We start from the raw sequence: 27,964 nt of genomic DNA, 5'->3' as shown, positions 1-27,964 counted from the left end.
TTCAAATCATTCAGTACTACTTTTGAGAATTTGTTCTGCTAATGTTTTGAAGTGTGTCAATGCTGTTCTACATTCCAACAGGTATAATCATAAAGAGTCTTTAATTTAGCAATAAAAATGATATAAATATTGTATCAATTATTATGTGTGTCAATTCTTAATGACTAGCTCAGTGTGTAGATTCTTTTAAAAAATTTTCTCCATTGACAAGAAATTTACTTGTGCAACATTGAGGAAAGAAGTTAAAGAAGAATGAAACTTGGAACAAGATTGTGCCGGTGAAAACAGAAACATCAAAGAATCTGATCAACGAAAATTTGAGAAAAATCAGACAAATAATGAGAGTTATGAGAATTGGAAAATTGCGATCACTTATGCTATGGAGATCCTCCCATTGGCAATGCGACAAAGATGTGTGATGTCACTTGTAAACAACTCTCCCCATTACATTTATTATATTTAACTTAAACTGCCTCTTATCACATCTATCAGTAGGTCATGTGCACTTTCTCCAGGGGGGCATGTAATACAGATTTTTAAAGAATACAACATGGATGAAGAGTTTGTATCGCCATAAGAAGCAAAAAGAGACATTTTAGGGGTTCTTTATAGTCGATCAGAGGGAAAGTTATTCACAATTGACATCACACATCCTTGTCCAATTACCAATGGGACATTGCCAATGGGAGGATCTCCATAGCATACAGTGATTGCAATATTCAAATGCTCATAACTTTATTATTTGTCTGATTTTTCTCAAACTTTCTTTGTTCTTATTCTTTTATTTTTCTGTTTTGACACAAGACAACTTGTTCCAAAGGTTTCATTTTCCTTTAAATCCATCTCTATAATTTATGAAGGAATAATTTTTGTGTGGATAGATTTCAGGGGAAGGTTTGAAGGGCTCTGAAATTAGATAATGTCCACAGATCTTATTGACGATATTCATAAGAGCCGATAAGAACTAGTAAGTCCCCATACCCAAATGTTTGCTGGTCATAAAATAGAAAGCGGGTCACTTTTCATTATTCACTATGACGGTTATTAATCATAAGGATTGCTATTCATAATCCAAATCAGGGTCCTTCAAAAATATGGAGTGTCACAAGTCGCAAAATGGAAAGTGGATCAGGGACCGATTTCATAAAGAGTTACAACTGTTGTAACTTTGTCGTTATGGCAACAGGGCTCAGCAGCCAATCAAACTCAAGGTTACTGTGGTAGTCGACATAATGGCAAAGTTACAATGTTGTAGCTCTTTATGAAACGGGGCCCCTGGTGGGTGTTTGAGAAACCTGTTCGTAAAGTTACGCACAAGTTTACTGTCGACTTGGAACATGTTCTTCGTAAGGACACGTACATGTATGTCATTTGGAACAAGAAATGGTCATCCAGTCGTTACCTAATAACAGCTTTATGAAACACGTAAACGTATTCATAATTCACTTTGAGGGTCATCAATCATTAGGACTGCTATTCATAATTCAAAATCAAAGTTCATCATGTAACTGAAGGGCAACTAATTGTAACACAAATTGAGGGTCACTAATAAGGACCATCCATATATTCATAATATGGAATGAGGGTCTCTATTCATCAGAGAAAGGGGCCACTACTCATAGAAGAGGTTTGCTAATTTGAGGAGTTATTTTTATAATAGTGACCCTCTTATTTTTTGGTCCATTATAGTGACTCTAATCATGAATATCATACACAGTGGCAGATCCAGGGGGGGGGGCACATTTGGCCTGTGCCTCCCCCCCCCCCCTATTTAGAGTCATAATCAAAATTCGGATGGAAATATGCTGTATTTACACAAGTGTGCCCCCTTTTTAAAGTCAGAACTTATATTTTAATGGGAATATGTCGTTCATACACAAGGACCTTTTTTCTGTGCCCCCCCCCCTTTGGAAAATCCTGGATCCGCCCCCATCCATACATTAAATCTGTTTCCCATAATATGAATTGAGACCCTTATTAATAACAACTCCTCTTGCAAATGATCGCTAACGACCCTTTTCTTTGATTTTGAATAGCAAGCCTCTTCTGGTGGATGGATCCCATATAATCCTTTCCTTATAAACTTTACAGCCCTTACCTCCCAACTTTATCAAAAATCAAAAGAAAATATCAAATTATACAAATTCATATTTAATTGTGGAATGGAGCAACAATTTATTGACAAAAACAAAATGAAGTAACAGTTTCTTGACAAAACAAAGAATATCAATTACAGACTACATAGAAAGAAAATTGCTTTGAATAATTGTACACATTCTGAGCAATGGAAACTCAAGTAAAAGAAGCTAACTAAAACCCATATCAATACCGACCAGAACATACATGTATCCATGGAAATTACAGAATTTGTTCCTGCATTACATTCATATCCTCAAACCATTCCAATCAAATAGCAATTTAACAGTAATTCAACAAATTAATTAATCACCAAGTATTTGTAGTTCTAGTAAAATTGGTATCTTAAAATGAAAAACCTGTATGTGCATTGTGCACACATGTACTTGAGGTGGGAACTCATTAGGCTGCTGGCTCATTTGCCCTTTTAAAAGGCAATAAAAAAAGCATATTCTGGTCTGAAATAATGATTCCAGTTGGGGGATTCTTATTCGTTAGCAGGGTGCTACATAACTTATTAGAAGCGCTTGCCTGGTCGGGCAAGTAAATTTTTAAATAGTTGGAATATACTTGCCCAAAAATCTATTTCACTTGCCCGAAAAAAACCTTTGAAAAGAAAAGTTTGACCTCTTCAAAAGAAAGTTTTGTTGTTTTATAAACCATTGTTCTTATTCGCTCTTTTGACACGAACTGATATACGTTGTTATTGCATTTCTTTTTCCAAAGTGATTTTATCTTGCCTGCCATGACCAAAATTAGGGTCAATATCATATCGACCCTAATTTTGGTCATTCTACTGTGAGAATTTTGCTTTCTACTGTGTGAATTTGGCTTGCCCAATTCGGGCAAGTAGTTTTGGTCTTTACTTCAAAACACTTACCCGACTCTAACTTTTACTTTCCCCGGGAAATCGGGCAAGTGCTAAAGTAGCACCTTAGTCGGGAAGTACACGTTATGCATAGTCTACCGTACAAATACATGTACATTTACAACGTACTATATGCTTCAGCTGACACTGCATGAACTTAATACACAACATATTGAGATCATACATCTGAAATATGTTATCTTGATTCTGTGGAAATGATGTTTGATACCAATAAATGCAATTAGTTACCAATAAATGCAATCAGTGGAAACACACAAGGCACTCTAATGGTGTGTTGCAAGAAACTTGCAACTTGATTGCAAGTCTATTTCACATCCTCAAATCAAGTGAAAGTCATGCATTCCATTGCAAGTTTACAACTGGTCTGCTTCTCACATCAACAAATATAAAGTGATTTACTTCAGTTAAAATTGATATACCATTTGTTAATCTGCATCTGAAATTTGCAATCGATTGCAAATATGTCCTTGCAACACCCCTAAGTGCTTCAGATGTACAGTATTACATATAAATAAATAGTTGAACTTGATGATACTACTGGCAAAGAAAAAATGTGAAATAAACATGATGCCAATGAGAACTATCCAGCAAATCATATTTCACTTTCAAAGAAAGCCAAAGATTGCTGACTGTAAAACAGGAATGACTCATTCTCTGAAGTAAAGGCAAATAGTGTTATTCCGATAATCAAACCTAGGTTCAACCCTAGAATAAACAAGAAGTATAGTCCATGTTTCTAAGGAATGCTAGGTTTTAACTTACTCCTTCAATAATCATGATAAAGATAAGGTAACTTTTGCAAGTAATTGCATTCTGATATTATAACATATTCGTCTCATTTCACAATGCAATTCTTTTTGGGGACTGCTTTTTGCTGTAGGCTAATAACAACTTTTACTTAATAGTGAATTGGTTGACAACTAGCACTCCATAAATCTGTAGTCAAATTTAACCTAGGATTATTAAAAAACCGTGGCTATGAGTATACCACCTAACAAATGAAATGTGGGGGGGGGGGCACTACTTGTCTTTCTTCTCCGCCAACAAACTATTGTGCAGCTTACATACATCACTTTGGAAACGGTCATGGAGAAGCAGACCACTCTCATCAAACCAGGCGCCGACCGATTTTGTGATGCTGCTCTCTCTCTTCTCCTTTGTTTTCCCGTCCTCGAACTGAAGGACGAGATTGTACTCATCGTCAAACCTGCAAGGAATACATTAAAAAAATGAGAAGAGGCTTTCAGATAATATTGACTGGAATGGGGGAGGGGTTTTCAAAAGGTGGTTCATTGAACCATGCAAAATGGTTGAGGACGCAAAGGTCACGGTTTAAAATGAATTCACACAATGTCGACTGGAACATGGGAATGGGCAGTGGGGAGGGGTCTCCAAAAGAAAGGTGCACTTGAATGTGTGACACAGATGAGGAGAAATACATGTAGTTCCTGGTTTCAACTGAATTTAGACATTGTCGAACAAAGGGGGGGGGGATGAGAAGGCATTGTTCATGGTTAAAAATGATTGCTGAAATAATTACCTTTATTCAAAAGAGAATATATTTAATAGCAGAAAATCATTGGCCTAAATTTCCAAAGTACTTGTCTTGTGTACCAAGCAATAATTCACACTTGAAGATTGCGACCAATTTTGGCATTAGATGTACCTCTTCATTGAGGAAGCACGGTACATGTATATAAGGCATTGCTGAGGTCAAAATGGCTTTGATAAAACTAAAGTACATTTAGTTATTAAAACATGGGTATGCTATCCCTTTTTAATACTAGGTATCATTAGGGTAAATGCCTTGTGGGATAATGTCATACAACTATATGAGCATGGATATACTGTACATGTAGGAATTACAGCACTGAGCATCATTGGCAACACAAGTGGTACAACATAAATACAACTACTGGTAAGTGATGATTACCTCTTCATATAGGTATTACAGCACTGGCTAATATTTGCAATACCAGTGAGACCTACTACTTGAGAACTTGTATCACTAGGGTAAATATCTCTCTCTCTTTTATAGCAATCCTCTGAATAGAGTATGATGACTGCTTGTATGATTAGTGAGTCTTGAAATGGCAGTAAAGGCCAATCCTAGATTTACATTTTCTCAGGCAGGTGGGGCAGATGAAATTATCTGTCAGGTCAATAGTATTGATCTGTTGACAGAGTTTTCTAGCTGCCCGCATATCATCAGAATGTTTCTTTCGTTGGGTTTGGAATCATTTTACACCATGAACGTACAGCTGATCTCCATTTCTTTCTGTCACTGGCACACTCTTCCCATGACTCAAGAATAAATACCTGTGGGACCATATACATACAATGTGGTAATTGAGCAGGGGTAAGTAAGTGATAATTACCTCTTCATATAGGAGTCACAACACCAGGTATCACTCGGGTCAAGACCCGCGGGGTCCTTCTGATTCGTCACCAAAAAATGGTTCTTCTCTATCATGGTCGTATACAGGGTCAACAATGACATCATGGCAAAATAAGTAAAATGTTTGTCAAGGAATAAAATTTATATAATTTGATATAAACTTAATGCAATCAAAAATCTACTTATCTTAGAATGAACCTACTTTATTTCGCTTAACCCTAAATAGACTGGGCTATTTCGAAGCCTAAGAAGATGGGGGGGGGGCTCATTCAGCCCCCCGTATGATCTTGGCCTTCGATCGCAACGAAAATTGGCACACGCATCACCCATGGCATTATCTACAAAACTATAATACAAAATTCTGCGAAAAATCTTATTGCTAATTAATTATGCTAATTTATGCGTAAAATCATAAGTTTGCTCTAATTAATAAAATAATGCCCCTAAAATGCTAACTTTTGTTTCATATACTCTATATAGGCATCTGATTAAATTCATTAAAAAAATTCAACATCACATTTATTTTCTTATGTATTCTATTGTTTTCTAAATTTCTTATGTATTTCTTTTTTTCTACTTTTTGTTTTTTATTATTTTTCCAATGGAAATTGTCGGTGGACTTTATTTTGACCATAAAAAAGACATAATTAAATTATTTTAAGCAGTGAAAGGAAAAATAATGATACATCTATGAATTTTGGCTAAAAACACTATTTGCATTGGATTTGTACACAAATTCAAGTTTTTGAGTAATTTTGGGTCTGCATGCACTTACGAAATATTGCGTAATTTCAGAGCCGCGTACCCGGGGGTCACAATTTTGGTCTCAAAAGTTGCGCGAGACTTAAAGGTAAAAAGTCAGAGAGCGACGCAGTCAAAGAATTTCAAGCGGCGGATTTATCGCAAAAAATGTTGAGGGGGGGGGGCTAAATCAGCCCCCCAGTCTTTTTAGGGTTAACCCTAAATAGACTGGGCTATTTCGACACCTAAGAAGACTGGGGGGGGGGCTGATTCAGCCCCCCCTTATGATCTCGGCCGTCGATTGCGCGATCGCGACGAAAATTGGCACATGCGTTACCCATGGCATTATCTACAAAACTATAACATCAAATTCTGCAAAAAATCTCATGTCTCATTAATTATGCTAATTTATGCGTAAAATCATAAGTTTGCTCTAATTAATAAAATAATGCCCTTGAAATGCTAATCTTTGTTTCATGTACTCTAGATAGGCATCTGATCAAATTGATTTAAATAAAAAATCAAAATCACATTTATTTTCTTATGTATTCTATTGTTTTCTAAATTTCTTATGTATTTCTTTGTTTTTCGACTTTTTGTTTTTTATTGTTTTTTCAATAGAAATTGTCGGGGACTTTATTTTGACCATAAACAAGATAAAATTAATTGATTTTAAGCAGTAAAAGGAAAAATAATGATACATTTATGAATTTTGGCTAAGAACACTATTTGCATTGGATATGTACACAAATTCACGTTTTTGAGTAATTTTGGGTTTGCATGCACTTACAAAATGTTGCGTAATTTTGGAACCGCGTACCTGGGGGTCACAATTGTGGTCTCAAAAGTTGCGCGAGACTTGAAAAAAGGCCATGAGCGACGCGGTCAAAAAATTTTGCGCGGCAGATTTATCGCGAAAAATGTCGAGGGGGGGCTGAATCAGCCCCCCCCCCCGTCTTTTTAGGGTTAAGTTCTCCTCAGATTCCTCACACCACACAACTAGATTTTTTGTTTCAAAATCTCTAAGAGATAGGAGAAAACCACTCATGAAATTAACTTGCAGTCTTATCTGTGAAAAGAATGAGAACTTAACGAATGAAATTGACTGACAGTTGAAAAATAAATACATGAATCATTATTCCCAAACTGAAATTTTTCATACCTATAAGCTTTGAGTTTGGAGTAAAAGCAATATAGTTAAAACACAGCATTATGCGCCATCTATATAGTAAACTATTCTGAGGGGCAGAGGGATTGAGGGATTACGGGAAAAAAATGTTTGCTTGTGTGGGTGTATGGTCGGATCAAATTACATTCAATATTTAACAACAGTAAGAAGGACACAGAAAGGATTCATCAGCTTCAAAAGTTTTATGAACAGCTGTGATTAAATTCGTTGAAAATTAATTCATTTTTTAAAGACAGAATTACTCTACCTCATAAAAGAATAATATTGGGAGGGGGGGGGGGGGGGGGGGGGGTGATATATCACCTATTCAGGATGTTTCAGTTGCATGTTTTTTATACTAAGAGGCGACATCCCAAGTTGACGTTAAAAGACAAGTCCACCCCAACAAAAAGTTGATTTGAATAAAAAGAGAAAAATCCAACTAGCATAATACTGAAACTTTCATCAAAATTGGATGTAAAATAAGAAAGTTATGACATTTCTAACTTTTGTTTAATTTCATATAATTATATGCACATCCTGGTCGGTATGCAAATGAGAAAACTGATGACATCACTCACTCACTCACTCACTCACTTTTTCTTTTGTATTCTATAATTTGATATATCATATGAAATATTCGAATTTTCTCCTCATTGTCCTGTGAAACAAAATTTTATTTCTCACTGAAGTGACTGAACATGTGGAGGTACCATTGCTTATTATATGGTTCAGTCAAGTTGGTCGTTATTGTAAAATCTGTAAAAATTGAAATATTGTATAATTCAAACAATAAAAGACAAAAGAAATAGTGAGGGACATCATCCATTCTCTCAAATGCATGTGACTAAATTTTGTATATAACTATTTTGTGAAAAATAAGCGAAATTTCAAAATGCCATAACTTTCTTGTTTTACATCTGATTTTGATGAAGTTTTCAGTGTTATTCATGTTTTTTTCTCTCTCCATTTAAATCAACTTTTTTTCTGGGGTGGACTTGACCTTTAATAAGAGGTTTGTAAAGGATATGCTAGCACACAGAAGGCAAGGACAGATCTTGATTCAGGAAACGGATTGAGGTAGTCGTAGATGAGAGCTACGATGGCAAACATGCAGGCTACGCTGCAGAGGACAAGACGATTATCGATCAAAGAATGGTTCTCTTCGTATTCAAACACTTTGGTGAATATCTGTGTAGAAATCAAAATATTGAAAACATATTTTAGAAAAGTGCAAAAATATATTTTATTTCAATTATAGTTTTATACATGTACTTGTGTCAAACTATGTTTAACAAAATTTATAATATGAAGTTTAAATATGAAATAACAGTATGTAAAAATTCCAACACATACACAAACAAGTGACAACTGGTGTTCAGCGTCTTGAATCAGTACTTACATGTGCAATGAAAGAAGAAGAAGAATATTTTGCAAGGAGTACTTAGAAATATTTGAGAGTGGGTAAACATCCTATAATTGTTAAATTTCAAATGAGTTATCAATAGAAAAAAAAATATCTAAAGTAAAGGAATCAAACTAATAGTAGATCAAATAGGGTTTGACTGAAGCTAATGCAAGGACTTGCAAGTTATGCAACTTTTACACTACCAATAATTAGATAACCAATCAATGGTGTTTATTAGTAGAAATGGGAGCCATACTATGGGACATTTAATTTGCTTATATCTATTAAACAAGGCAAAAGCAATTTTGTGTCTCGCCCACATATGAAAATAACCAGAAATATCATGATTTGTGAGGGCCTGCAACAGAATTGTATCAAAACTTCATTGTGAAATGACTGAGATGGACTCATAAGAGCCTTGCACGTCAACTTTAATGATGACCTGAAAATGACCTTTGACCTTACCATGTGACCTCCCACTGCAGCAAAAGATGCAGGTCGCCTAAGTACATCTATCATTCAAGTTTGGTTGAAAAGTGACTTGCGGAGTTAGGTGTCATAAGAGATTCTTGCATGTAAACTTTAACGTTGACCTGTAAATAACCTTTGACCTTACCATGTGACCTCCGACTGCAGCATAACATGCAGGTACCCCAAATCCATCAACCATCTAAGTTTGGTTGAAAAGTGACTTACGGTTGCAGAGTTAGGTGTCATAAGAGATTCTTGCATGTAAACTTTAACGTTGACCTGAAAATAACCTTTGACCTTACCATGTGACCTCCGACTGCAGCATAACATGCAGGTACCCCAAATCCATCAACCATCCAAGTTTGGTTGAAAAGTGACTTACGGTTGCAGAGTTAGGTGTCTTAAGAGAGTCTAGCATGTAAACTTTAATGTTGACCTGAAAATGACCTTTGACCTTACCATGTGACCTCTGACTGCAGCATAACATGCAGGTTCCCCAAGTCCATCTATTATCCAAGTTTGGTTGAAAAGTGACTTACGGTTGCAGAGTTAGGTGTCTTAAGAGAGTCTAGCATGTAAACTTTAATGTTGACCTGAAAATGACCTTTGACCTGAACATGTGACCTCCGCCCACACCAAAATCGATAGGCTTCTTCGCTATACCATACTCAACCTTCATGCCAAATTTGAAGACGATCGGAGAAGAAATGCAGCTGATAGAGCGCTCACAAGGAAACTTTTGTGGCGGACAACGGCGGCGCAACTATCGAGGCCAAATCCACAGTATCCTCCGAACTCTGTTCGAGGGATACAAAAATCCGCTTTTATACATCAGAACGATATGTCATACCGATTGTCTAGACAATGATGCCTGCATTTACATCATATCATTGCCTTCCAGCACAAAGGCTGTTAGCGCGCACTGCATGTCGCCTTCCCGCAAAAAAGCTGTTATCGTGCAGTGAACAATAACAGCCTTTTTGTGGGAAGGTGACATGCAGTCCACATCAGTGGCCCTTTCGCGGGAAGGCGACCGCTAACGGCTTTTGTGCGGGAAGGAGACGATATCTAGAAAACAGTTTGAATCGACATCTATGTAGTATGTAATGTTGCTGACTTTCCACTGTTGTGCTTGATTGAATCATGAGAATCTTACCCTCCGGATATCATCATCCAAGGCGTTCTTGACCGCAGTCCCGTTCCACTTATCCACTTTGCACGGCTCCTCCTCCATCTGAAAAAAAAGAGAAGAGATCAATATACAAAATAAAAATATGTCAAGGACAGTCTTCAAATTAGAATTTCGAACATTGATGAAAAAGGGCCAAAACACAGTCTTATTTTCTCAGAACTATAAATATGGTCAAAATAGGTGATCAGTGATCATTCCCGCAGAAAAACATTCAGGTGGGTGTTTCATAAAGCTGTTCGTAAAGTTACAAACAACTTTACGCACGACTGGAACATGTTCTTACATGTAGGTCATGACTCAATTATACAGGGGTATCACATAGCACAAGAAAGGATCACCAGTTGTGCGTAAAGTCATTCGTATCTTACCAACAGCTTTATGCCGTGCTGACATATACCCCCGGCATATACCACCTTTCAAAAATTTTTGTCGTCATTTGATTGCACTCTGCACTGATGAATTTTATGTGGGATGGCGCTAGGATATTTTTGATGGGGGCTAGCTGTCATTGATTTGTGTGTGTTGAGTTTTGTCAGACGTGTATCAATCAGAAATTATTATTTACATCTGGGAACGACCTTTAACGTCACCATCCAAAAGACGTGACCAGGGCTCGAACCTCTGCATCAATTTGTAACTTCCCCACAGCTGGGATTACATGTGCACGCCACAACACCAGAATAAGATGCCATTTTATCACGGCAAAAAAAATGCCATTTTATTAACTTCTCCGGGGTAATCTAGGCCCAAATAATTTTTTATTTTTTTTATTTTCTCCCTCTTATCAGTTTTTTTTCAACCAAAGTCCACCATCTAGATCTATGCCCAGGTCCTTCATCGTGTCAACACGCTCTAGATTAACATTACCCTTCTTTAGATGATACGACCTTGGAGGGCAATTTGACACCTTCTTAACACTCAATAACAGGACCGAAAGTTAAAACTTTGCACTTTTCAGGATGGAAGTTTAAGAGCCACTTATCAGCACTCCTAGTACCAATGAGGTCCAAACATTACATGCTTATCAGACCAACACTATAATACGGTACATGAAGATTGTCTTGTAACTGAGAAGAATCACGATCGCAAAAGTAATCTCACTAAGACGTAAGAATCTTAGTAACTTCTTCTGCAAAAAGGTACACATCACTAAATGATTTTTACTCTCTAGTCTCTAGTGCTAGCCTAGGTCGAGGAGCCTCCTGCGAGTCCTGGCAGAGTCTCCATGGATAAAAAATTAATGGCAAAGTTAACAATTTTTATTTCAACTTCAATTCAACTCAGTCATCATAACATTTATTAGGCCCTAGGTTTGATTGAAAATATGAAAATGAATAATTTTTACATCTTGACTTGTGTCACTGTCATGTGTGTGTCAAGAAGCTTAAGAAAAGCTAAATTTCTATTCTTACATGTCTTACCAATGTATCTCCACGTTCACTTGACATAATATGAACTCTTTTTTCCACTGTAAATCCTTTATTTTCGTAATTAAATTGCCCTAGGCAGTAGGCACGGGTAAAATTGCACCAGTTTTATTCGGTTGATAGAATTGTGTACTAAAACATATGGCCAATATCGCTCCATTCACTTTACACAGGCAGTCCGGATTACATTGAGCTAAGGACACGTCGACTAAATCCCCCATGGCCCTCCACGTAAAAACCGCTTAGAAGAGTAAAAATTGAATACTTTTTAAGCTATCCCATGATCCTCTAGGTCACTGAGCGACGAAATAGTTTGACTGACGCTCTTCTTCGCGAATAGCCGGGGCTTGAATAGGAGGGAAAAGGCAAAATATATTTAGTCTGTTTTCTCAACAAATGTAAAGAGTAAGTATTTGAAATCTCTATATTCCCAATACCAGCTTTATTTGATTTTCATGATCATCATCACTTTATTAATGTAAAAGGTACATCCTTTTTAAAGCAGGTCAATCTGGCTGGGCCTGGGGTTTGGACACCGTGCCGTGCAGCGCCGACTCAGGCTAACCCGACCGGGCCGAGCCGGCCGGCGTAACGCCGTGAATACGATATACGTAGATGTGTCGGAGCCTGCTGCCAGTGCAGTGCTGAGTTGTGGATATGGATGGCTGAGCCTGAGGCCCAGGGCCATGGTGACCAAATTTTACAAAATGAAATACTAGACAATCGACAAACATGACAAAAAAGATCACCAAAGAAGGCTACACAGTGTTACACCTGTGATTGTGAAAAATTATAAAGAATTTGAAGCAGGGATTGATCGAGGGTGAACGAAACTCGAAAGAATGAAGGAGAAAAAGAAAAGACGAAAGAAAAGAGATGAATTGAGAAGAAAGAAAGGAAAATTAAAGGGAAAATCAAGGAAAAAAAAAGAATAAAAGAAAGTTAGAATAAAAGGATGAAAGAAAGAATAACAGAGAAAAATGGCGCAAATATTCACTACTGAATGACACGCGCCGTATACTATAAGCTAAAACAGCAACAACAGTTTCCACCTTTCTTTGAATTTAATAAAAAAAGAAAGGAATGGAAGAAGAATTACATGTGTGAAAGACAAAATAAAGGAGAGAAAGAAAAAAAGTAATAAAAATGAGGAGGAAAGAAAGAATGAAGGAAAGAAAAATGTTTCCTTCATTCTTTGAAAGAAACAAAGAAAGAAGGCAAACAGTAGGGAGGAGGAAAGGAATGAAAAAATTAAGGGAGGGAGGGAGAGAAAGGGTAAGGGAAAGAATAAGAAGGAAAGAGGGAGGAAAAATGAAGTGAGCTGAGGGAGTAAAAACATAATGCATGGAAGAAGAGAAAGAATTAAAAGAAAAAGGAGAGGAAGGGAGGGGGGAGAAAAAAAAGTTTAAAGAAAGAAAGAATGAAGGAAATAAAACAAGGAAATTTGATGAAGACGGGTAATAAAAGCAGGAAAGAAAGAAAAATGAACACAGAGAAAGGATCAGGAAAGACAAAAAATAGGAAATAAAGATAGATGGAACAAAAACGGGCTAGCAGGAAGGATAGAAGAATGAAGAAAGAAGGATAGAAAAGAAAGAAAGAGGAAAAAATTTCAAACTTCAAGCAAACAAAAAAAATCCAATCATCTAACGAAAATCATATTTGGTGTTTTTCAAATATATTTTTAAAACAAAAGTAAAATGTTTGTGAAATAAATAAAATTTCAAAGTGATTTTTTTTACCAAAGAATTAGATGAAACATCGCGGCATCATATACAACAAGACTCAAAATGAAAGCTGAAACAACTAGGTCTACTTATGAAAACTCAATAACTTGTTCCTCCGATTACATCTCCAAATCAGTAATCTGAGAACCCATAATATAATTATACAAATTTCCCGCCGATTTTGTGATTATTTTGGCATGTTTGGTGGAGAGAATCTGCTCCGATCCTACATGCCTAGCTAGTACTAGCTTGCCACACAGTGGCAGGAGGCCAGTTCGTTTGCGATGTATTTATTGGGTTAGCAAGAAAATAACCGCAGAACTTGCAAAAGTTTATTTCGATTTTATTGTTGTCTCTGCTTCGTCATCTGTTGGTTATTTTGATGAAAATTCGTCACTTTTAAATACATTTTGTTCAATATTCTGAAATATGGGACAGTTAGGCGTCCCGGGAAGGGTTTGTCGGGACGCCGGGACAAAGAAGCAAAATACGGGACAATCCCAGGAAATACGGGACGTCTGGTCACCCTGCTGAGGCCTGACTGAGCTGAGGCGGAGTCTGCAGACTGACAGGCTGGGACATGGGTCAGAGAGCTGGCCGGGTGTTTTTCAATCCATTTACATGTAGGCATGATGTAATAATATTTATCTGTTCCACCATGTACTTGTCATGCTTGTTGTAGATTTCGTTTCTTTGAAATCTTAGTTCTTATAGTATACAACTTCATATCCGACTTTCTACACATTGTTTATTGAGTTCATTTTTATGTTTTTAATCAAGAATTCATTAAACAATGGAGAAAATTATCATGAAAAGATGGGGGAAACTTGCTGCGATGTTTACGTCGCCATCTTGTTTTTTTGTTTTTCTTTGTTTCGCCAAGCTACAAGTACAAGAAACGCAAATGGAGTTCCTCGATATGGAGCTCGTCACTACTTTTTTTGTTTTTAGCCATGCAAATAACATAAAATTTTATACACATTGATTCTCTACTCAACCATCTCACATTAAATGTGGGATTCCAAGTTCTTTTCCAGGGAAAAAAGGAAACAGAATCGGCATCTAGCCTGTCCAATGCGAAAATTAAATTGAAATTGAATATGGGAGAGAGTGTTGATGTATAAAGAGAGCATGCAGGCACAAGACACGAGGCAATGCTTTTTAAAATGCTGTTGAGATGGTGGAATCCCTGCGCTTCTCATTTTTTAAGCAGCCATAACATTCTAATTTCATGCCTGAAATCTTTCAAGGGTTAACTGCCCTGTTTTTATTATTTTTTTCATTTTTATACAAGTCATTGTGTAGTTCAGATTCCTCAATATATACATGTACACACTTCATGTTTTGGTCTGAGTTGTTAGGAGATTACTGTGTATGGAATAATACTTGTACCTCTTTCTGTTTCTTCCCCACCAGGAAAGCATGTGAACATTCTCTACTGGCCATTCTCCTGGAACGACAATAACCTTCAAGAGATTCAAGATGAGCACCCAGCTCAAGTATGTGGTTGAGCAACTCAACAAAGATCCTTTTCGGAGGAACTATAACCTGATCAGCTTCGATGCCTTAGAGCCCCTTCAGCTATTGCAGGTGCTCAATGATGTCTTGTCTGAAATCAACCCCCAGGTAAGATTTCACTGGACTTTTGAGTGCCAGTTTGTTCTGTTTGCGACTTTTACAAGTTTACTCGGCTACAATTCTGCAGTGGAGTTAACAAAAAGTCGCAAGTAGACAAAACAACATGGTTGTGCCCAGGCAAGGGGACTATAAGGTTATAGGCCGATAAACTTAAGTTAGAAAATTGGGAAATCTTGCTCAGTATGATTATTTTCCTTGCTCTACTGAAGGTTGGATAGTATTGTGTGAACGTGTCATATTTCTTCATTTTCTTCTCCATAATCATTGCTAACAATGTATTTTGCAAGCATAGCCTGTTATTGTGCCTGATTTTTCACTGCAAAACACAATCTTACAATCTTGAATGTGGAAGTTTGTTCACAGTTGATTCGTGCGAAGATTGCTTGCACCCATTGTGGCAAAGGAAGGTGTGTTAATTGTGACCTCAATCTATGGGAGACATTCTAAAATTTGAATTTGTAATTTGAATTTGAATTTCGATTCAAATTTGAAATGAAAATTGACCAAAAAAAAATCACTTTTCATATGAATGAATCTCTTTCCTTATCAGCACAAGTTTGATATCAAGGGGAAATACTGCACTACCAAGACAGCAATATAAGCTGAATTTGAATTTTGAAATTTAATTTAAAATTTATTTGATTTGAAATTTGGAATTGGAATGGACATTGAAAGTGGATTTAACTTTGAATTTGCTATTGGTATTGAATTACCCTTTACCCTCTCCAGCACAAGCTTGACATCAGAGAGGAAACACCAGATGCTACAGCAATGAGAATGTTGGCTGAACTCAAAGTCCTCAAATACAAGCCTTCGGTGGAGCCGTAAGTGTCGATTTCACTCTTTCCTCAGAAATATTGTGTAATCCCATTAGAAACCATATACATGTACAGCATTCTTGCCTGTAAAAGGGTGTTATGTCCGTGTTAATATGTTGGTGCTTTAGCATGAATTTTAGTGAGACTTAATTGTGAAATAACCCTCAGGCTGTAAACAAAACAAGTTGGACCATGTAGGGGTGATTAACTGTTGAATTAGACCTAGTGTTTGTAGCAGGGGTGTGAGAGTTCAGATTTTTAGCTGATTTCAGATTTTTTGTTTTGATTTTCAGCTTAATTTCAGCTTATTTTTGGCTTTCCTCTGTACAAAAACTATGGGAGCTCTTTCTATTTAAGACTCTTTCACACTCTTCACCATTTTTTCAGATCTTTTTATTTGTGTCCACTCGCACCCCAGTTTTAGACTTAAAATGATTTTGTATAATATCACTTATAAGAGGGATATCGCAATTTGTTACAGTGCAACTGTTTGTGACCATTTGATTCAAACATATTGTTAACATGATACCAGCAGTTGCAAAAATGCCGCACAACCATCTGTGAAATGCCCTTTATTGATCCAAATTATCAGTTTGTCGTTCTGGGTATTATATACCCATTTTATTATTTGTTTTATTAGGGCTACCTTTCGGCAGGGCCTTGTAGCTGGAAACAAGCCTGTGGTCTATTCAATATTGGAATGGTTATTCCAAAAGATGCCCGAGCTGAAGAAGAGGGCGTATCTAGCCAGGTTTCTTGTGAAGATTGAAGTACCTGGTGAAATTCTACAAGAGGAAGCTGTAATGGATACATACACACAGGTATAAATGGACATCACATCCAAGCTAGTCACATCTTCTAGGAGATTTTTATTTATCTAAATGTCATCTGTTATATATTTGATTGTCTGTTTGCCAAGGAAATTAATTGCAAGTAAAGAAACTCATTTATTATCATTATTGCCATTATATTTATTTCATTTGGCAAATGAAATTACAGTCAAAATCAAACAACATATCTCACTGCAACAATAGCAAGTGCATCTGGCGACGCAGCTCTTGTATGGAAAAGGTCAACTAATTAAATATGGTCAATAGACCTTGGGAAACTTGGCTTGCTCATCGACCCTGTTAAAATTTTGCTCTTCTTTCAGGGACAAAGTTCAGCAATATTCTTAATGATTTCCAATTATAATAAGAGAATTGCCTCGCTTAAATGTATATTGATATCGTTCATTTGGCTAATGACAACATGGAAAAAACATTGTTTATGTGCTGACATTTGACAAGTCTGCAGTGTTTTTGTTTTATCCAGGTGACACAACAAATATCTCCGGCTACTTTCAAATTTATGTCATCCCGTGTTGTGTTATTCCATTAATTTTCTTCATAAATATAGTGTTGAGCTTTGTTGCTGTATGCTTGAACAAGCCTCTTCCTTTGTTACCTTTCCTTCTTTTGATGCACCTACACGTAGATTCAACTAGTTTTTCTATACAAACCTTTCTAACATGCAAAGCTAATCATCAAGTACCTTTGTTTTCTTTCTAGTATGAGGCGCTGGTCGATGGCTTCATGGAGCTTCACAGGACTTCAGAAACACTGAAGACATCGGGTTTCTCTACGACGGAGATCAAGAAAGATATATCACAGATGGAAGATGAGAAAGATCAACTCACAAAGAGGATTGAAAGGCTCAAGAAAAAGGTGAGAGACAGGAGTACTGGTTGTAAAAGAAGGAGAATTGATACAAGTATGAATCATGGAATAGGTAGACTGTAGTAGCAGCAGTAGTAGAAAAAGTATATTCATTAGATTCATATTGTCAGTTTGCTAAACAGTGATATTGAGTTAGAAAGAGGCAGATGAGGAGGAGGATGATGATGATAATGTTGAGGTTGATGTTGTTGATGATGATGATGATGGTGATGATGGTGACGTCCGGTTATGGTGATGATGATGATGATGATGATGATGATGGCAGTGATAATGAAATTAACTATTTTGTAAACAAGGAGAACATATCATAAAGATAATGATCATGATGACCATGAAAATATATGATTCTTAACATATCCTTGCAAAAAACATATATATGATTGATTCATCAATATTCATTATTAATATCTAAGGTGGGCTCATCAATCAACCAGCTGGCTGATATTTTAAAGTAACTGATAAATCATTTCTTGGAGCGTAATCTTTAATTTCAGTTTGGCAATCTTTGTTTTATAGGTGGAGACAGTTCCTAATTATGAGCATATGATGTCTATAGCAAGGAATTTCAGGAAGGAGCAAGAGAGAGAAGCCTCACTGGCACAGCAAAGGCAAGAGCAGAAGAACCAGGTAAGCATCAAGTCAATAAAAGAAAATACCAATCATCAAGTAGTCTAACTATTGGGCAATTCCATTAAAATAGGTTTGTCTGATCCCCTCTATGTGGGACCTCTATGAAATTTTCAGTCTCTGATTTCTTGTCCGTATCACAGTCTGTAATGCTCTCAAAGGACCATGACTTGGGCAGTTTATGAAGTGAAGTTAAACTTGAGAAAATGGGGGTCGGATGTACAAAAAGGTTGATTATTTTTGGGGAATTGCCCTATTTAGTAGAATGCCTAAATGTTGTAGTTTCTACCTAAAATCTTGCACTTTGTGAAATAAATATATATTTTGGATCATGAACAGTTAAATATGATCATGTAAACTGTAAAGTTGTGTTAGTCCAAAAGTAAATATGAGATTAAAATATTGTCCTCCTGGAAATTTGACCAAATGGCATATGGACTAAATAGCAATTAGACCAAATGGCTAGTAGGCAAACTAGTTTTTGACCAACTAATTGTAGACTATCAAGGATTGGACCATGTGGGATGATACCAAATCTCTTTCATTGAAAAAAAGAAGAAGTTCTCACCTGTGTATAAACGACACGTTCCCATCGAAAACATAAGCTGTGACTTTCAAAAGGGGAGGGGGCACACTTGGGCAGGAACGGCATGTTTACATTGCAAATTTTTTATTATGGCTCTCAAAATGGGGAGGTGGCACGGGCCGGATGTGCCCCCACCCTTGAATCAGGCTGGACCGTATGAATAGAATAGTCAAAGACATATTTTCTCGTTTTCACAGCTTCACCATGCCGAGCAGAGACTGCAGCGCATGAAGCAACAGCTCAAAGATTTAAAGCAGTCTACAGTAGGAGTTTCCGCTGAGGGTATTTATGTTTTTTCTTCTTCATTCAGGACATAACCTTACTGTTACATGGAACATGTTGAATAATATGTAATATATGATCAGGCAGTGTGTGATATTGTTGTTTCGCTTATGCATATATTGCTGTGTCGTGCATATAACTGTTTTGTAAAAAATAAGCAAAACTTTAAAGTGCCATAACTTCCCCTGTGATTTTGATGAAATTTTCAGCATTATTTTTGTTTTACTTTCCTCTCATTATTCCTATCAACTGTTTGATAGGGTGGACTTTCCTTTAAGGAAGGAGCAATTGTAAAAAGAAAAAAAGATGACAGTCACTGAATCTGTGCAGGGTGCCACATAACTTTTTAGAAGCTTTTTCTCGGTTGGGCAAGTAAATTTTTAAATAGTTAGAATGTACTTGCCCAAAAATCTGTTTTACTTGCCCCAAAAAATTCTTGAAAAAAAGTTTTACCCTTTCAAAGAAAGTATCGTGGTTTGAACTTCTTTTCTCTCTTTTGACATGACCTGATTTACCTTGTTATTGCATGTCTTTTTCCAAAGTGATTTTATCTTGCCGCCATGACCAAAATTAGGGTCGATATCATATAAAAAATATCGACCCTAATTTTGGTCATTCCACTGTGAGAATTTGCTTGCCCAATTTGGGCAAGTAATTTTGGTCTTTACTTCAAAGCACTTGTCCGACTCTAACTTTTACTTGCCCCGGGCAATGGGGCAAGTGCTTATGTAACACCCTTCTGTGGCATCATCAGCTTACTCATCTACATCTTCATACTATCGCTAATACCATGCATGTACATCTTTTCAATAGACCTGGTGAAGAAACTTGACGAGGAGAACAAGGTGAATGCTTACATGTGTGAGGAGAAGCTTCCCAAGGACCTGGAGAACTTGAGGAAAGCCTGTCAAGACCTGGAGAGGGTCGTCAACGAGCCGGCCATGGGACAAGGAGACCTTGAAGAGATCCAGAATCAGGTAGGATTGACATGTGGCATATGCGGGGGGCGTCGTGTTCTAGTGGTTATGACTCTTGTCTTTCAATCTGAGGGACGTGGTTTCGTTTACTGCCCATGGTGTGCTTCCTTCAGCAAGAAGTTAACCCACATTGTGCTGCAGCCAACCAAGGTGAAGTGAATGGGTACCTGGTAGAAAAATTCCTCAAATGCTTGAGTGCCTAGGTGGCTGAGATAAAGCTGGGCTAGTAATAAGAGTGGGGCCCGCAGAGAAAACAGTTATCGGAACTGAAGTTGCTACCCTGGGTAAAATCTTGAAAAATAACAAAGTTTGCATTTAATTACTTGTTAGTATTAGATCAAAGCAGTCAATTTTGAAGTTAACAGGCTGATCAAGAAGTGAATGATTTTTGCCACCGAACAGATCAACGCCAAAGTCAATGGCCTGATCAAGAAGCAAATGATGTTAATTGAAAACTTCTTTCCCCTTGTTACCATAGTTGGTTTTGCAGTAACTAATCAAAATTTTTTGTTCTGTTACCTAACAGATCAAAGCTGTCAACTCCGAAGTCAATGGCTTGATCGAGAAGCGAATGATGAGCAACGACCCCAAGGATGACAAGCTCTCCCTCTTCCGCCAACAAGCCTCCATCATCGCCAGAAAGAAGGAAGGTCGAGCGGATGCCCTGCGAGAGGCCAAGGAAGAGCTCATACAAGCCAAGCAGGAGCTCACAGAGAAGAGGGAGTCGGCGAAAAATCTGGAAGGGGAGGAGGTCTTGAAAGGAGATGAAGTGAGTGGAAAAAGTTTCATAAAGTATTTTTTCAGTGAATCAGTGTATATTATGATTCATCCAGTAAACTTGAAATATTATTCAGTTATAAATCATGTACTGAAAATTATGAAAAATTTCTAAGTAGAAACTTACAAGTCACGATGATTGACCAACCACTGTGGGCTTCATCATTAATATTTTATTTATATTTGTTGAAAGCTAATGAAATCCTTGCATCCCATTGGCTAAGAGCCAATGTGTCTGTGAATAATCATTGCCAAGATTATTCATGAGTGCACTCCAATGGTCCAAAATGAAAACTTACGATGATAATGTGTAAAAGTATGTGAAATGCAGACTGTTTAACTTAAATTTGAAGAGATTAATAATTTTGAAACAATTTGGTTCCCAGGATAAATTGTTATGAGATAATACTGTATATGTTGTATATTTGGGTCACATCAAATATATCAGGGTAGATTCTATATACACCTAACCTTCCCCCTTTTCTTTGGAAAAGAAAAATAAGAGCCTTCCACATATTTATGAAATATATAATTACGTTAGTCCCAATCAAGATTGGAGTCAAATCTACACCCCTCACTGATCCCCTCATATGATTGATGAGTTCTAAAAATTACTGGAAAGCCAGGAAAGGGAGGGAATATGAATAAATACAGGTTTATTAATCCTGTCCTAAATCTTCTTTTCTTTCCATGTCTTCTAGTTCAAGCGATATGTCAACAAGCTGCGTGGCAAGAGTACAGACTACAAGAGGAAACGCCAAGAGTTGGCGGAGCTGCGTGCCGAGCTTGGTGTCCTCTCTCGGACAGAGGAAATCCTCAAGCAACGTGATGAACAGATTCAGCACCGCCTGGTGAGTTTGTCTGATCTGATAGTGTGATGACGATGATGATGGTGGTAGTGATGATGATGGTGATTTGATGTTGATGATAGTGATGCACTCGACCCATGTGAGTTAAATGGATACCTGACAGGATTAAATCCTTAAACACGCTGAGCGCTGATGATGGAGTGGCAGCTTGAATGTAAGCCAGTGTTATGATAGTAGTGATTTGTATCCTTTATTAATCTTTTATTTTTATTACAGTGTTGAGAATACCAGTGAACTCACAAATCATTGAGCACCTTGTGTTTACCGGGGCCCTATAACAAAAGGATTAATCGCTAAAGGCCAGTGACCAATCAAGATTGTCGTTGCATGTACACTTGGTTCAAAACACTGTCCAGGAACCAATCAGAGTGGTTTTGCCATGTTTGCAAATCATCGCAATCATCACTACTGGGCACAGATGGTCATTTATTATATTTTGGGGTTTACATGATATTGTTGTTTGCTGCTTTTAGGTACATGGTATTGTTCGGTGTAGAAGGTCATTGTTTTCCAGGTATTTTTTTAGCTGTAATTGGTGTTTAATGTGTTTTTTCAACAGTCCAAATTGGAAGCAAAGAAGGGCGTGGCTGGTTACCATGACACCCAAGAGGAGTTAGAGAAAGTATCTACAATCAAGAGTGAATTAGATGATGTTAAAGGTCGCACACTGGAAGACATGTCACAACTGGTAAGATTTATGTCAATAAGTAATATTTTGCTATTTGGTATTTTGTTTACATTGCTGTGTATCGCATAAAAACAGTTCTGTAAAATCAAATCCATACAGAATTATGTTTTTTGTCTCTTAAATGTTTCTAGCCTAGTCCGTATGAATTAAAAATGTGACTTTTTAGTAAGGAATGTTTTTGCATGGAACAATCTTCTTTTACATGAAGTAAAAGCTAGGTTTATAATATCCGGAGTCCCCTGAAAACGCAGAGAGACCACTTTTGTATGTGCTATAAGAGTATGGTTTATTATTGCTATCATTAACAGAAATATGGCGAGTATTTCAACATTACCATTGTTTCATTTGGACAAAATGTTTTAATTTGAATGGAATGTTAACACGAGAATACAAGCCCTGTGTTTTAATAGCTGTAGTTGTAGTGGAATGATTTTTTTTTTCCATCTGTCTAAATCTAATACAATTACCATACAGGTACAAAAGTTGAATACGAGCATAGCTTCCAAGAAGGCGAACCTGGCACCCATTATAAAGGAACTGCGCCCTCTACGTCAGCAGGCACAGGAGATGCAGGTGGTTTATGACGACAAGAAGACGGCATATGACACCAAGGCAGCTGGGCTGGAAAGCAATCGTTCAAAGCTTGAACAGGTTAGTGAACATTGCTTGTGTATTTACTTTAGTAATAAATTAATTAATTAATTAATTTATTTATTCATTCATCCATCCATCCATCCATTTTATTTATTTGTTTATTCATTTATTTATTTATTATTCATTTATTTTGTGTCTGTCTGTTTATTTATGTATTTAGCTATGTGTTTATTTGTTAATTTACTCAGTATTTATTTCTTCTTTTGTTTAAATTCATGTGTATTTATTTGTCTGTTACAAATATGTATTGTGATATGTAGTACTTAATTCTCCTGTATACTGAAATGGTCAATATTTTCTACTATTTTCCCCTGTTTAGGAGGTGAGAGCTTATCGTGAGGAGTGCAGTCAGGAGGAGAGCCGGTATCACTACCTTCATTGCATGCTGCAGATTGTCGAGATGCAGAACCAGCGGGTCGCCAGCGAGATGAAGGCGTACACCTCGGCCGATCAGATGGAGAAGAAGAAAGCTTTCAGGGATCAGTACACACGCAAGCTACAAGAGCAAGAAAATCTGGGCAAGGTAGGTTTTAATTTATTTTGCTAAGAAACATTCAATATACAAATAATGAATGTTTATGAGTGCAATGGACAGAATACTTCATGAGGTGAAAGATGAAATGATCCATTCAATGAGGCGTAGCCGAGTTGAGTGGATCATTATTTCATCTTGTACAGAATGGAAAAAAACATCAATTATTTGGTTTATATGACACCTTAATTTTTTTTTCAGATGAAATTGATGAATTTCGATGCAAAACATGCGCACTGCTGGTGCCTGCAGCTGCAGTCTCGGTGCGCGAGTGCAATGGACAAAATCATGTGGATCCAAAATTGCACGGTTGATGACGCCATTGCAAAATGGGCTGAATGAACGATATCAAACAACCAATCGAATCACATGGATCTGTCTCAGTGTCATTTAAATTCAATTATCCCATATTAGGAAATGCTTCAAACAGCGGCCATGATATGATATTCAGTAGGGGGGCTGATGATGTCATGTTCCCACAATCCTTTTTCTGTAGTTATTACATGAAATCGGGTATCGCTTTTTAAAGGACAAGTCCGTCCCAACAAAAACTTGATTTGAATAAAAAGAGAAAAATTCAACAATCATAACACTGAAAATGTCATCGAAATCGGATGTAAAATTCAGAAAGTTGTGGCATTTAAAAGTTTTGCTTTATTTCACAAAACAGTTGTATGCACATCTCGGTCGGTATGCAAATGAGGAACTGATGACATCACTCACTATTTCTTTTGTATTTTATTACATGAAATATGAAATATTTTCATTTTCTTGTCATTTGCATCCAATAAAGATATGCATTAGTTATCAATCAAAACAATGGCATCTTTAAAAAAGCCTCTCACATATGAGTGAGTTCAGCTTCAACAAATCCACAACATTAATTTGACTTCCCTTCGTCACCATTTCAGAGTTTACGTGAGAAGCAGAAGGCGGTCAAGGAGAGCCACGGACCAAGCATGAAACAGATGAAGATGTGGGGCGACTTCCAGCTCCTCATGGAATGCAAGAAGAGATGTTTCCTCAGCCAGAGGCAGGACCAGGACGCCGGGAGGATAGTCAGGGATGAGGCGGCCAACGAGGAGAGGCTCGTTCTCTAGGACATCGTCATCCAAGGGTAACAAATAATGATATTCAGGACCACATTCTGTTTGACCCAATAATCTTTAATAAAGAGTCCCTGAAAGATTTTAAAAATACATTCAATGTAAAGAGAAATAAAATAATAATAATAATATAGGATATTTATCTTGCGCACATATCCACCTTGTTAGGTGCTCAAGGCGCTCCTATATTACCCGGCTACACACTAAGCTACACACTAAGTGGCCATTTACATTGTATGGCAGGAGTATCTTTTATTAAACATATTAGAAAGGTTTGAAGCCAAAAAAAAAAAAAATTAACGCAAATCCCTAAATTGGCAACAAATATCCATTAATGATTTAACCATTTTCATTGCATGAGTATCTCTCTTTAAATGTTTAAAAATTGTTTGTAGAAATAGAAAAATCAGTTCAATCCTAAAATTGGCAACCCTGTGGAATCTTCAATAAAAGTTGCCTCAATTATAGGCAGGACCAGGGTTCCGGGAGGATAGTTCGGGATGAAGCGGCCAACGAATAGAGGCTTGTCTCCAGGACGTTGTCATCTGACGGTAACAAAAAAAATGCTATGCAGGATGAAAGAGTGGTTGAGTTAAACAATGTTTGATGCAGTCCCACAATTGCTAAATCAAAATAAATTAAAACAATGCCAAATCCACTTACAAAGCAGCCATTTCAATTGCATGTATGTCTTTTATCTAATATTCGAATAATAATAATTGAAGAATGGAAGATTTAGAAGACATGTGTTTGCAAAACTGTAGGCATCGAGATATAAAGAAGAAAAGCGGGATTAATACAAAAGTAATTACATTATAAACAAGTCGTGACTCATATACAGTGTACAACACTATTTGATGAAATTGCATAAAAACCTGTAGCTCAATTTCTTTCTTCATATTTCATCTGTTTGTTAGTTCTTATCCTTAGGTTGTGAATGTTTTTTTTAATTGATATCTAATCTGAACTGAATTCTGCACAACTTTCCCTTTTAGTTGCTATGATTGACTGTAACAATTAATGTCTAATCGATGATAAATCTTATGACCAAGATTCAATACAGTTTTACACATGTTTTCCATACACACTAGACCATGCGCTCTGTAGCATAGGGCTAAATTTGTCAAAGCCTAGCCTCATGGGTCACTGTGGGTATAAATAGAATAGATAATATGTTTAAAATTTGTACATTATGTGTACACATGTGTATATATCAACAGGAATCACCTTGATCTGATAAAAAGTTATATACATTCATAGATTGTGATAACATGTAAATACCTCTATAGAAAAAAAAAGAAATTAGCCTCTTTATTACATGTACATGTAACATACACATATGTCAGTTAAAAGTGACTAACTATAAGATTTTATCAGCACAAATACATATGTAAAATGTAAGTACATTGAATTAACATTACTTTTGTTTTTCACAACACTATAAATACGATAGGCTTAGTTTACAACCGTGATGAATGACATTAAATTATTTCCAGTACTTGCATTTGAAAGATGGAATAGATGAAGGCCAGTGCCTAAATTACCGTAACCATGTGTATTGTGAATCAACATTTAAATCACCTATTGCATTTTTTAATTGCTCAGTTGCTCATCTATAATGCTTCACGCAATTACTTGATACATTTTTAATTCTGATTTGGTACATCAAGTCAACTTTTTTTTTTCTGTTAAAATAAAATGGACCTTGTGAACTGTAGAATGTGTGTGCACCTTTGAAAACTTTTCAAATATTTAAAGTTTAAATCCTGTAAATGTGTGAAATTGTATATGTACTACATTTGTATTTAATGTATTTGCAGGAGTAAAATAGATCATTGAAATACAAAAAATAAAACTACAAGCCTCTTTTGTTTTACCTGAAATATTTTGGTAACTTGAAAAGTACAATTTGCTAGTAATCTTTTCTTTTTATAATATCAAGAGATGATATTTAAAATAAGTGTGATTTTTAATACATGAATATTTTAGGCATCAATATTATCTCAAACTACACTTCGGGAATGTTGCAAGAAAAAATTTGCAAATATTGGTCGCAAATTTACAAGTGATTGAATAATTCTAACTAGATCTAAAGCTATTCAAATGTTGTTGACACAAAAAGCAGACCAGCGATCATACAAATGTGCAATTAATCGCAAGACTTGTGATTGATTTCGGGATCTAAAATTGACTTGCAATCGATTGATTACAAGTTTCTTGCAACACTCCATAAAGCTAATATCAGGCCATGACACCCAGACACCCCCCATCCAAATACATGGTTTTAATAGAAAGGGTCTGTTAGTGTTGACCATTACCACCATTTTGTCCGCTCCAATGAAAACAAATTGAATTGTAGGATGTATGGCAGAAGCCATTGTTTCACTTCCTAATGCAACGTCAAAGACAAAGATTCTAATTCTAGACAAAGAACTTAGATGGTTTTGAGAGGGAGGGGGGGAGTCTGTGAGGCAGTTTACGTCACCGCGGAGAGCCCTTCTAAATAATGATAACCCAGGGAAGCAACTTCAGTTCTATCAGCAGGCCCTGCTTGACATGATAATGATATTATTACTGCGGCTTTAGCACGGCTACCTTGATTGGGAGCTCGAGCATTCAAGGAATTTCTTCCTACCGGGTACCCACTTAAAGTGATTGGTTAATATTGGTTCGACTTTTAAAAAACCTGAGCTAGAAGGTCACACTTGTCACCTGTGTCTGTGATATGTTACAAAAATAAAGCCCAGAGAAAATTGCGTTTGAAAATAATTATTTAGTGCTTCAAAAATCGAAATATAAAGTGACCAGAAACACCATCTTAATTTTATCCCATACACTTATGTGTAGGGGAGACCGGGGTTAGTTGGAACATGGGGTGAGTTGAAACATTGTAATTTTCTTTAACGTCTTTAAAGTAAATTTATGCAATACTGCCCTCAATTTATTGCTATTAATAATACAACAGTTGTAGTATCAATAACAATAAATTGAGGGCAGTATTGCATAAATTTACTTTACAGGTGTTAAAGAAAATTACAATGTTTCAACTTACCCCATGTTCCAACTAACCCCGGTCTCCCCTACTATTTAGGTGTCTATAAGACGCCTATTTACAAAATCGAGGTTTGCCCTGTA

The 27,964-nt window shown here is 36.6% G+C and overlaps 2 protein-coding genes across 3 annotated transcripts; one reads left to right on the top strand and one right to left on the bottom strand.

Moving 5' to 3' along the window:
* Positions 1-4,037: 4,037 nt before the first annotated feature.
* Positions 4,038-12,063, bottom strand: LOC121429814 (probable signal peptidase complex subunit 2). Of its 2 annotated transcripts, none has more exons than XM_041627052.1 (5): positions 11,816-12,063; positions 10,368-10,445; positions 8,363-8,523; positions 5,404-5,538; positions 4,038-4,232 (listed from the first exon to the last, which is right to left on the bottom strand). In XM_041627052.1, the coding sequence occupies exons 1-5, from the start codon at positions 11,849-11,851 to the stop codon at positions 4,046-4,048; spliced, it is 597 nt and encodes a 198-aa protein (XP_041482986.1). In that variant the 5' UTR covers positions 11,852-12,063; the 3' UTR covers positions 4,038-4,045. The 2 variants fall into 2 exon arrangements, with proteins under 2 accessions (XP_041482986.1, XP_041482987.1); XM_041627053.1 differs by having other exon boundaries at positions 11,825-12,062.
* Positions 12,064-14,978: 2,915 nt separating this feature from the next.
* LOC121429720 (intraflagellar transport protein 81 homolog) lies at positions 14,979-26,161 on the top strand. Its single transcript, XM_041626910.1, has 13 exons — positions 14,979-15,183; positions 15,925-16,019; positions 16,654-16,834; positions 17,564-17,719; positions 18,248-18,358; positions 19,142-19,226; positions 20,040-20,203; positions 20,730-20,972; positions 21,682-21,831; positions 22,409-22,537; positions 23,012-23,188; positions 23,511-23,714; positions 24,635-26,161. Exons 1-13 carry the CDS (start codon positions 15,040-15,042, stop codon positions 24,821-24,823), a joined length of 2,028 nt encoding a protein of 675 aa, XP_041482844.1. The 5' UTR covers positions 14,979-15,039; the 3' UTR covers positions 24,824-26,161.
* Positions 26,162-27,964: the final 1,803 nt, after the last annotated feature.

Source organism: Lytechinus variegatus, chromosome 16 (genome assembly GCF_018143015.1).
Source record: "Lytechinus variegatus isolate NC3 chromosome 16, Lvar_3.0, whole genome shotgun sequence".
Lineage (NCBI taxonomy): Eukaryota > Metazoa > Echinodermata > Echinoidea > Temnopleuroida > Toxopneustidae > Lytechinus > Lytechinus variegatus.
The sequence above is the reverse complement of the archived record's forward strand: the minus strand, read 5'-3'. Positions and strand labels throughout refer to the sequence as shown.